General features: G+C 43.0%; 1 protein-coding gene across 4 annotated transcripts in view; it reads left to right on the top strand.

Moving 5' to 3' along the window:
- The window catches only part of STON2 (stonin 2), a 153,535-nt gene that overhangs the window by 30,175 nt on the left and 111,050 nt on the right, over positions 1–12,310 (top strand). For 3 of the 4 annotated variants that reach the window (XM_057541993.1, XM_057541994.1, XM_057541996.1), the window contains exons 2-3: positions 3,297–3,579; positions 5,396–5,680. In XM_057541993.1, coding sequence (XP_057397976.1) covers positions 3,492–3,579; positions 5,396–5,680 — 373 coding nt within the window. In that variant the 5' untranslated portion in view covers positions 3,297–3,491. The remainder of the gene's footprint in view (positions 1–3,296; positions 3,580–5,395; positions 5,681–12,310) is intronic. The other variant, XM_057541995.1, reaches the window with a different exon arrangement.

The raw sequence follows: 12,310 nt of genomic DNA, 5'->3' as shown, positions 1-12,310 counted from the left end.
CAAGGGTGCCAGATACGTTTCTGGACACCTAGGGCTCCTGAATGCATATTAGAAGATTGGCATAAGGCAGAACTATTTCTCGGACTCCCATCTCATCAGTCAACTGCATTCTCCACCCCCCCATTTTAGCGTGTAAGGGAAGCTGAGGAAGAAGCTTCTCTCTGGAATGGCAGCCCAGAGACTTTAGTGAGATTTTTAGTGTCTCTTGGTCAGCACTGCTGCTGATAGTGAGTCACTGCTCGTTGTGGTGATTCTAAGCCTCACTTTATGATTCATGTTCTAAAAACGGGGTGAGGTTTTTACAGAGAAACCAATTCCAGTGTGAACGTAGCCTCACAACGATCAGGTTCCTCTGAGGGCTTCCAGCTGCCCGCCCAGCGCTGCTCAAGGTCGGGCATCTCAGGGTTCACTGGATATAGCTGTTTCATGGCAAATACCTAGAATCCATTTCACAGGGTTAGGATAGGGGGTTCCCGGTGATAAATTTGTTCCCCCAGCCTTTCTTGAGACTTTTCATGGTCTGTAACCAGCCATGTCTGGATCTGGGATGGACAGGTTGAGGAAGGGTAGATAAATCTTGGGGGCTCTTCTTTTGTTCATACTTCTGAGTAGTAGTCTTGGTTCCTCAGCCAGAAAGCGCTTGCATCTATAAAGAGGAAGTTGAGTGCTTGACTCCGCTTAGTATCTGGGAGAACTGCTCTAAAAACCACTGAAAAGGGAAATCACTAAAATCAGAATGTGTAAGTGACAGAAATGGGGTGGTTTCGTGAAATTTGTGTTCTGGTCCCAAGACTTCGACTAGCAAGCAGTGTACCTTTGCGTGAGTCATTCACCTACAGTAGCGACGGCCATAGCTGACATTTATAAAGAGCTTGGATTGGGGCCTGGCACACAGTAAGCCCTCTGTAAGCGCACCTGCTATGATCATCATCATTGTTACATAAGGTTTTTCAGTCCCAGTACTAAGCACTTGGTGTATGTTATCTTATTTAATCCTTAAAATTATGACATGAGTTTTGCTGCAGAGGTGTGAGCTGAGGCTTAAAGACCGTACAGTACTCAAATCCAGGTGGTGGAACTCCCGAGCCCATTTCAGTCTCTGTTGTTACTATGCCTGATTTCCTTAGGCCTCGTTTTTTCTTTTTTCTTTTTTTTCCATCTGTAAAACTTGAGAGCTAGACTACTGGTCTTTAAAATCTAGGAGCTCTAAAATTTCTAGATATTTTCTCCATTATTTTCACCCTTTTCCTTCTCTCCTTCCCCTTCCCCTTCCCCTCATCCACCCACACTCATCCGTGAATTTCGCTGGATTCATCATCATGGGATGGGCAGGATGTTTTTCCCCATTGAGCTATATGATGCTGCAAATGTCAGCACGTGGACTTGTAGTATTGTGGCTTTGTGGTGGTTGTTGGACCTGGTTTGCACGCTGCTGTTGTTGGGAGGGGGGGAATCTGACTCTTCAATTTTACTGTCTTATCTTGGCCTGCAGCTGTTGCCACATTGAGTGATGCTAACATTTGACGGGCTTGAGAAAGGCTTAATGGGAGAAGCCCACTGGAATCAGCTCTTTGGGTCCGTGGGCCCTGCCTGGTTCTCTGGTGAGATCTGGTTTGGAGCACTCACTCTCCAGGCTGTTAGCACATGTCTGGTCCTGTGATTGGTAAGGATATTAGGAGAGGAACTTGGAAGAGAGGTTTCTGGACTTTCCATTCTGTGCACAGCTTGGATTCCTGATTGGCAGATTTCCAGTGAGGAGTTTCACCGATCATTTCATTATGGTTCCATTATCATTAATGTCTGTAAAGTACTTTAGTTGGTGGTAGTCTATATATATTCTCTAGTATTTTTCTTTGTGGCTATGACCCAAAGATAAGAGTGTTTCGGCATCAGAAGACCTGGGCTCAAGTGTTGCATCTATTACGTCCTAGCTTGGTGCATCTAACATACCTGCTTGTTATGACCTCTACTTGATCATTTTTTTGGTGGTCTCTTACTATGGAATAAAAAGAGTCCATTTGTCACTATCCTAGGATGTGTGAATTCTTCCACTTAGAAACTTGGGAGAAACATCTTAGAATCTTAGGGCACCAAACAAAGGCTTCGAAACAGCAAAAGTGTTGGATAAGTCACTTAACTTCTCTCAGCCCAGATTTCTTCCTCTGTGAAAGAATTATAATAATACTTGCCCAATTACAATGGCTATTCAATCAAAGTATGGTATGAAAATAGGTTTCTGAAAATTATAGATTCTGTAGGAAACATTACTTATTTTTAGGAAGTATCATGCAACAAAACTAATTGTTTTAAGTACCAAAAAAGCAAAAGCTATTAAATGTTTCTATTCTCATTATCGTTAGCATAGATTATTTACTGCAGATAATAACCTATAGTAAAATTCCAATGTTTTCTTTTTATTGTGCACCAGCTAGAAGGCTATAAGTTAAATTATTCTAGACTAAAGTGAATATTGTGAGTATTCAGTTAATAAGAACTGATACTGTTCAAGGTGGATAGTAGCTTTTATGTGGAAACATTAATTTTGCATTAATTCAGATTTTACTAATTCATTATAAGATCAAGAGTTAGGTTCCAGTTGTAAAAAGACATTAACTGTACAAGCAATATTATGAGTCTATTAAATATCCTTACATGGAACATAATTGCAATGAGTAAAGGCTAGACTTTTACATACTAATTCAAACTGTCCTAGAGTGAAAGTGTTTCTTTAACTCACATTTGCCCCTAAAGTAAATATGCCCTACCCCCTTACTCCAAATGAATAAGATGACTCCATTTCTGTTTTTCTTGATTGGTAAATCATGCTTGGAGATACCATCTGGAGATGGTTGGGTTTCTGCCAAAGATGTAAATCAGGCTTGCAAAGAGCTACCTGCCTAAGGCAAGAAACCACACTGATTTAATAGGAAAGAACATGCTTTTATTTTGCCATCTGGTAAAGGAAAGTGAAAGCACTTTGAAAAATTTTAATATTTGTTCTACAATGATGGCCTTATAGATAAAAGTATTTCCAAAATACAGTAATTGGGAAAATTGGAGAATCTAATTGCTAAAATCTGCGTGATTATTTATGTCTGATATGAAGGCACATACAGAGATCTTGATGCTAAAAGCAGATATTTCTGTAAGAGAAGTGAAGGCAAGACAGGGATAGAGAAAGGTAAATAGGTTGGAAACGACCCAGACCTCCTTGTGGGCAGTGTTGAAAGCTCAAGACCTGTGTGGATTGGTTATAATGTGATGGTTATCCCTTTTACTTTTTATTTTTTAAACAGATTTCCACTTGGCAGATTAACCAAAGGCAAGAGAGGCTAATCTGTCTACGTTCTGAGTGCCACTCTCCGCGAGACCCCCCCATAACAGACCCCAGGCCCAAGTCCACTGTGCTACCAGACCCCCACCCCACCCCAGGCATTGCTCTGGGGTCTGCCTGAGGCCAGCAGTGTGAAGATGACCAGCACCTTCCTAGCATGACGACCTTGGACCATGTGATCGCTACCCACCAGTCGGAGTGGGTCTCCTTCAATGAGGAGCCACCCTTTTCTGTCCCTTCTGAGGGTAAGAACTTCCATCGCCTAAGTGAAAAGATTAACAGAGAACCACACCTGCTTGGTATGGCTTCTATTTGATCATTCTTTTGGGGGGATCTTGATATGGAAAACAGAGCCAGTTTGTCCCTTTCTTCAGGTCCAGATTCTTCCACTTAGAAGCCTGGAGGAAGCATCTTAGGACTTAGGGCCCCAAACAAGGACCTGGAAACACCAAAAGTATTGTCTGCTTTCTTCCAATGAACATTAACTTCCTATTTCCAAAGTACTTTATGCTCGGTCTTTTTGGTTATTATTCCCAACAGTAATTTGGATTGTCTCAGTTTTTAAAGCATAATTGTCAAGAGTGACAGGTGCTGGAGCCAGATCCCTTGGGCTCAAATCCTGGCTCCATTATGGATGAGTGATGTGTCCTTGAGTGGATAATTGATTTAACCTCCCTGGGTGGTTGTTCATCTGTGCAGTACGGGTAATCACAGTACCTACCTCAGGGTGGTTGTGAGGATTAAATGAATTAACATGTGAAGCGCTTACAGCAGTGACTGGCACATGGAAAGGGCTCATAATTGTCACTCGTGATCATGATGAAGGTGGCTAGATTGACTTCTGGGGAACGGTGCTCAGGGATGAAGGTCAAGGTGGGATGCGGGAGCTATTTACAGAACCACATCAGCTGCTTCTGTTCCACGGCTGCTGCTACTGCCGCCTGAAATCCTCCCAGCTTCATTCACAGCACCTGGAAAGTGTGAGTTTACAGGTGTGCTGTCCAATACGGTAGCCACATGGCTATCGAGTCTGAAATATGGCTAGTCTGAATTGAGATGCGTTATAAATGTGAAATACCCACACTGAATTTCGAGGACCTAGTAGAAGTTAAATGTTTTATTAACAGTTTTTTATCAATTACATGTTGGTATTACACATTTTCAACATGCTGAGTTGAAATACATATTATTAAAAGTAGTTGCGCCTGTTTCTTTTTAGTTTTAAAATGTGGCTACTAGAAAATTTAAAATTCATCTGTGGCCCACCTTTTACTTTTTTAGGACAGCGCTTATCTAAATAATTACATTCAGGTAGACCTGTTTGTTTGGCTAGTGATGGGAGAAAGGAGTTTCACATCAGTGCTTCTATTTTTTAAACATTTTCATACAGTAAAAGTGACCATTTTTGGTCTAGAGTTGATGAATTTTAACACATGTGTAGATTTGTGTAATCACCACCACAATTGGGATCTAGTTCTGTTATTTAAAAACAAGTTTTTGAAGGCTATTAAATGTTCCAGGACCAATGCAGTGACACAAAAGCTAGAGGAAGCTCTGTGCCACATTCAGCTGGTCATTAGTGCAGGGTTTGCACATGGTGGCCCGCAGATGTGTGTTGTTTGGACTGCGCAGAGTTTGAGTTTGAATGTTTTTAGTCCAGACAGAAGCTCTCCTGTTGAGCCACGGTCTCCACCATTCCCCATTGCCTTTCGCTTTTCTAATTCGACCTAATTCTATCTGTTGCTTGGCCTCTGTAGGAATTTTGTTTGTGACCCCTAAGCACTGGAGTAGATGCTAGGATAAGAATAGTGAACAAGACTCCCAGTCTCAGCCTGCATGGAGACTGCTATGGACACCCTAGGGTATAGTTTTTACACATTTTAAGGTAAACACTGTTTTAGCGTAGAGACAGGTGGGCATGGCTGTTTTTCTGCCCTCACACCCTGTAATGGTGAGTCCTTTGATCACTGCTTGCCTGTCCTTTGTTTTTCCTCCACGAGACAGTTCTGAAGAGTGGCCTTCCTTGCGTGATGTGATGGCAGTTTCTGGTATCTGTTTCAGGGGGCACTGAAGAGCACCTCCCAGGACCATCGTCTTCCTCAGACCAGTCCGAGAGCTCTTCCGGGGAGAACCGTGTGGTGGATGGAGGCTCTCAGGACCTTTCCCCCTCGGAGCACGATGACTCTTCTGAAAAGATGGGCCTCATCTCTGAAGCGGCCTCCCCTCCCCTGAGCCCTGGGCAGCCTCCACCTGACCTGGCTTCAGCCATCAGCAGCTGGGTTCAGTTTGAAGATGACACACCCTGGGCCAGCACATTACCACCTCATACAGAAGCAGGTGGGGCAGGTAGGACAGGTGGGGCGCTGGGAAGGGTTCTGTCTGAGGTCTGTGCTCACCAGGGACGCTTTGTCATGAGAGGTCTGCAGGGCTGCCAGCATTCTGTTTTGCCTGCTCCAGAACCCTGAAGCACTGGCCACATAGGAGAGAACAGACAGAGATCTCATCTGGCTTAATTCTATGACACACGTTTTTTATTAACATAAGCATGGGGAAGGATTTATGTGTTCTGGGCCATTTCCAGCCTTTTACCCTTGCCCTGGCTGTTAATTTCTCTTTGGAAGTATGCATATTTATTCATCTGTTATGGACTGGAATTCTGTTTACTTAGCACCTAAATTGTAAGCTCCTTGTGAGTAAAATGAATGTCTCTCAAAGTGTGGGCCACCAACCATTTCTAATAGAGTCACCAGTTATACATAGATGTTCTTGTGTCCCAGGCCTTTAGAATCCAAATCTTCAGGGGTGGGGACTGTCGTTAATGGTCAGTCTCTTACTCTGTGGCATTTAAATGGCCAGAAGCTGCACTGGGAAGCTGAGTGAAGCCAGGGGAATGATTAGTTCCCAGCCTGGTGACCTGGCTACTCATTTTATTGTGCACTGAAGCATACCAAGGGTGATTGGGATAACCTTTGGGACTGTATTAGTTTTCTATTTGCTGCTGTAACAAATTACTACAAACTTAGTGGCTTAACCAACACAACTTTATTATCTTACAATTCTGTAGTTCAGAAGTCCGACATGGGTGTCACTGAGCTAAAATCAAGGTGTTGGTGGGTCTGCATTCCTTTCAGGAGGCTGTAGGGGAGAATCTGTGTCCTTGGCCTTTCTAGCTTCTAGAGGCTGCCCATATTTCTTGACATGTGGCCTCTTCCTCAGTCTCCAAAGCCAGCAATGTTGCATCTCTCTGTGCCCTTCTTCTATAGTCAAATCTTCCCCTGCCTGACTTCTGCTTTCCTCTTCCGTTTTTTTTTTTTTTTAATCTTTATTGGAGTATAACTGCTTCACAAGACTGCACTAGCCTCTTTCGCACAACAAAGTGAATCAGCCACATGCACACATACATCCCCATATCTCCTCGTTCTTGAGCCTCCCTCCCACCCTCCCTATCCCACCTCTCTAGGTCGTAGCAAAGCACCCAGCTGATCTCCCTGTGCTATGTAGCTGCTTCCCACAGCTATCTATTTTACATTTGGTAGTATATATAAGTCCATGCCACTCTCTCACTTCGTCCCAGCTTCCCCCTCCCCCACTGTGTCCTCAAGTCCGTTCTCTATGTCTACATCTTTATTCCTGCCCTGCCTGCCACTAGGTTCATCAGTACCATTTTTTTTTTTTTTTTTAGATTCCATATATATGCGTTAGCATACGGTATTTGTTTTTCTCTTTCTGACTTACTTCACTCTGTATGACAGACTCTAGGTCCATCCACCTCACTACAAATAACTCAATTTCGTTTCTTTTTATGGCTGAGTAATATTCCATTGTATATATGTGCCACATCTTTACCCATTCATCTGTTGATGGACATTTAGGTTGCTTCCATGACCTGGCTATTGTAAATAGTGCTGCAATGAACATTGTGGTACATGTCTCTTTTTGAATTATGATTTTCTCAGGGTATATGCCCAGGAGTGGGATTGCTGGGTCATATGGTAGTTCCAGTTTTAGTTTTTAAAGGAAACTCCATACTGTTCTCCATAGTGGTTGTATCAATTTACATTCCCACCAACAGTGCAAGAGGGTTCCCTTTTCTCCACACCCTCTCCAGCATTTATTGTTTGTAGATTTTTTGATAATGGCCATTCTGATTGGTGTGAGGTGATGCCTCATTGTAGTTTTGATTTGCATTTCTCTGATAATTAGTGATGTTGAGCATCTTTTCATGTGCCTCTTGACCATCTGTATGTCTTCTTTGGTGAAATGTCTATTTCCTCTTCCGTTTTTAAGGACCCTTGTGATTACACTGGGCCCATAAGGATAATCCAGGACAGTTTCCCCATCGCAAGGTTTTTAACTGAATCACATCTGCAAAATCTCTTTTGCCATGTAAAAGGACATATTCACAGGTTCTGGGGATTAGGATGTGGACATCTTTGTAGGGGAGCATTATTTTGTCTACCATAGAGACCTCTTAGCAAAGCCAGGTTGATGTTTTTCTGTTGGTGGGTTAAATGTTTTGCTAGTTTTGATGTTTAAAAACAATTCCTTTGTTTTTTTTTTTTTAAATTATTTATTTATTTATTTATTTATTTTTGGCTGTGCTGGGTCTTCGGTTCGTGCGAGGGCTTTCTCTAGTTGCGGCAAGTGGGGGCCACTCTCCATCGCGGTGCGGGGACCGCTCCTCATCGCGGTGCTCGGGCCTTTCACTATCGCGGCCCCTCCCGCTGCGGGGCACAAGCTCCAGACGCGCATGCTCAGTAATTGTGGCTCACAGGCCCAGCCGCTCCGCGGCATGCGGGATCTTCCCAGACCAGGGCTCGAACCCGTGTCTCCTGCATTAGCAGGCAGATTCTCAACCACTGCGCCACCAGGGAAGCCCAATTCCTTTGTTTTTCAAACATGTTTTCAACATCAATAAAGATAATTTCAAGAAAATATAAAGCATAATTCTACTATATAACAAACATTTCCATTTCTACATAACAATTTGCACATTGATACACTTTTTCACATTTAAGCATCAGATTTCTCAGTGAATTGTTGGTGAGAAAGCCATGACACTCAAAGCAGCATGGATGAAATAACAGGTCCAGACAGGCTTCCCAGTCTGGCTGGAGGGAGGACGTAACCTTTACTGAACACCTAACACAAGTAAGACAGTGGGCTAATTAAGCATTTGTGCATTTGAGGGAAAGTTACTGAACACAGGGCAATGAATCAGTACAGAAGTATGCTTGTTTTTAGTAAGATACATTTACTAAATATTTACTGTCTCAGACACTGTGCTCAGTGCTTTACGTCATCTCATGAACTCTCTACAACGATCATATGAGGAAGGTATATTTAATATTATATTCATATTACACGTGAGAAAACTGAGACAGATAGTGGTTTGGGAATTTGCCCACAGTTGTATGCTAGGAAGTGGCAGGAGAGAGCTTTACTACCAGGCAGACTGGCCCCAGGATCTTTGAACAGCCTAGGGATGCTGTGTGTGGTATGTTTGCCTTGATCTTCCTGCTATTGCTATAGTTTCCTCTGCTTCCTCATTCCCCGGAGGCAGGGGAGGTGAGGGATGGGTTGCCCTAAAATGGCCCTGCTTTCAGATCACTGATTATATTCAAGGCATTCAGATTCTTTTACATATTGTTCATACCTTACCTTTAGTTTCAAAGAACTCCTAATTGCTTAGAACTGTTTATAGGACAGATGGATCAATTTGCTTTAACTCTTCACCACTTATTTTTACAAAACTAACTTTGGAGTTAGTCATAATTATGTTGCTCCCATCTGACTGAGGATTTTAGCTTGTTTTTGATAATGGTTTTGACCTTTAATGGTTTTAACCTTTAAATCATTAAAACCTTATCCTTTAAGGCAGCAGTTTTCAAAGTGTGGTCTATAGATCTCTGGAGTTTCCCAAGACCCTCTCAAGGGGTGTGTGGGACAAAAAGTATTTTCATAATAATTCTAAGATTTTTTTGGTCTTTTTTACTGTATTGGCATTTGCATTAATGGTGTAAAAGTAATAGCAAGTAAAACTTATGGCCACTGTGTACACATAGTAAAAAAAAAAGTCAATTTCACATAATATCCTTCATGAAGTAGTAAAGATTATTAATTTTATTAAATCTGGATTCTTTTTTTTTAATAAATTTATTTATTTTATTTATTTATTTTTGGCTGTGTTGGGTCTTTGTTGCTGCGTGCGGGCTTTCTCTAGTTGCAGCGAGCCGGGGCTACTCTTTGTTACAGTGCACGGGCTTCTCATTGCGGTGGCTTCTCTTGTTGCAGAGCACGGACTCTAGGCATGCGGGCTTCAGTAGTTGTGGCTCGCAGGCTCTAGAGCGCAGGCTCAGTAGCTGTGGCACACGGGCTTAGTTGCTCCACAGCACGTGGGATCTTCCCGGACCAGGGCTCAAACCCATGTCCCCTGCATTGGCAGGCGGATTCTTAACCACTGTGCCACCAGGGAAGCCCTAAATCTGGATTCTTAAGTACACCTTTTTAGTATTTTCTGTGAGAAATTGGGACATATGCATAAAACACTTGTGTTCCATACCAAGATATAATGGTTGTCTTGGAGAAAAATGGCTATCTTGAAAAAAACTGGGTTTGAAAAATATTTTAATTTAAAAATTAAATTTAAAAATCAAAATTATTTAAAAATTATTTGAGAAAGTCAAAACAATGCAAAAAAAAAAACCCTTGATGAACAAAATATCAGCATTTTAAAGACAAAATTCAACCAACACCTGCATGACTGCCACACTGCACCCTAATCCTAGCCCTGGTTCCAGTAAAACTCTATGTACAAAAATAGGTAGCTAGCCTGTGGGCCACAGTTTGCTGATTTTATATTTTTTAAATATTGTATTTAAAATGTTATTTGATTACTAAGTTTTTTGGTACCCTTTTAAATTTTGCACCCGAGGTGAGTGCCTCACTTGCCTCACCCTAGTGCCAGCCTTGCACTGCACTAAGGATATGGGATTCATTGATATCACTAGAGAACAAATCAAGAAATGACAGCTTTCAAATGTGTGAAAGCATAATTGTGGCCTGAAAACTGCCCAAACGTTCATTACTAGTTCCATCTGTTTCCACGTATGAACATTTAACTCAGCTCTGTGGAGATGGAGCTCTATGCTGCAGGAAGAGCCTGTTGGCTGGTTTCCCAGCAGACGTGAGGCCCAGTGTGTAGGGTCAGCCCCACCTCAGCAAGTGTTTCTAACCCAGGGACCCAGGAACCATAGAGGGCTATGCAGAGCATCAGGGTGGTAAAATGGTAATAAATCCAAGGCTCCTATCTCAACTCTCCTGCTGATACCCAACTGCCCATCAAGGAACCCACCAAATAAAGGACCGCCGGGTACATCCCTCTTACCCAAACTAGCCTCACCAACTAGGCCAGCTCCCTCATGGGTTTCCTCACACAGACTGTGTTTAACAATAAGGAGGAGGGAGTGGTTGGTAGAGCTAAGGCCAGGTGATAAGCAGGAGAAGCTAGGCTTCAGGTCCCTCAAAACAGACAATGCAGGCGGTTCCATCCTGGAGGCTGTTGAGCAGCTCAGATTTTAATAATTTGAACGCAGGGCTTCCCTGGTGGCGCAGTGGTTGAGAATCTGCCTGCCAATGCAGGGGACATGGGTTCGAGCCCTGGGCTGGGAGGATCCCACATGCCGCGGAGCAGCTGGGCCCATGAGCCACAACTACTGAGCCTGCGCGTCTGGAGCCTGTGCTCCGCAACAAGAGAGGCCGCGATAGTGAGAGGCCCGTGCACCGCGATGAAGAGTGGCCCCCGCTCACCACAACTAGAGAAAGCCCTCGCACAGAAATGAAGACCCAACACAGCCAAAAATGAATAAATAAATAAATTTAAAAAACAAAACAAAAACCCTCACACTGACGGTTGGTCATCCTAGACCAATAAAATCATGAAAAAAAAAATTTTGAATCCAAAAGATTTGGATACCTGTGCTGTGTCAATGATATCACATACGTTAACTGCAGGCATTACACCAAAATAGTGCAGTGTGGACAACAAGTATCTTCATGGTGATAGAGACAGCCTGAGGCTTCTTGCAGTCACCGCTCCCTGCTCTGTTCTTTGGATAATGCTAAGTTTTCCTGGTGTGGCAGGCCGAATAATGGCCCCCAAAGACATCAGGTCCTAGTCCCTGGAGCCTGTAAATTTTATCTTATTTGTAGAAAGGATCTTTGCAGACTGATTATGTTAAGGATTTTGAGATAAGGAGATAATCCTGGATTATCTGGCTGTGTCCTAAATACAATCACATATGTAAGAGGGAGATAGAGGGAGAATTTGCCCACACAGGGAAGGCAATGAGAAGACAGAACAGAAAGGGATTTGAAGATGCTGGCCCTGAAGATTGGAGTCATGAGGCCACAGCCAAGGAATGCCAGCAGCCACCAGAAGCTGGAAGATGCAAGGAATGAATTCTCCCCTAGAGCTTCTGGAGGGAGCATTGCCCTGTTGACATCTTAATTTTGGCCCAGTGATTCTGATTTCAGACTTCTGGCTTCCAGAACTAGGAGAGAATAAATTTCTGTTGTTTAAAGCCACCGGGTTTTTGGTATAGCAGCCACAGTTAATATATCAAGTCTCCAAAATCTTAAAATGGAACCAGACTGAGAATGAGTCAGTCTGGGCTAGTGGAGCATCTCTAATAGTGCAGGCCATTTACTAAGCAGATGTTCTGTGCTAGCCACTATGCGTCATCCCCAAAGTTTGCAGCCCTTTACAAACTTTTAAAAGTTTACACCACCATGCATGCAGGTGGTGAAGTTCAGCCAGAACAAAGGTTCCGTGGAAACTGATTTTCGGCTTCAGCCCTCTTCCCAGTCACATAAGTATCACCCAAACAAACGGACTCTTTCCTATAACGGAGTTACAGTTCCTCAGTTTATTCCCATTTTCCTCACGTTTGTCCTATTTGCTTCTAGCAAATGCCT

Source organism: Balaenoptera acutorostrata, chromosome 3, assembly GCF_949987535.1.
Source record: "Balaenoptera acutorostrata chromosome 3, mBalAcu1.1, whole genome shotgun sequence".
NCBI classification, from domain to species: Eukaryota; Metazoa; Chordata; class Mammalia; order Artiodactyla; family Balaenopteridae; genus Balaenoptera; species Balaenoptera acutorostrata.
The sequence above is the reverse complement of the archived record's forward strand: the minus strand, read 5'-3'. Positions and strand labels throughout refer to the sequence as shown.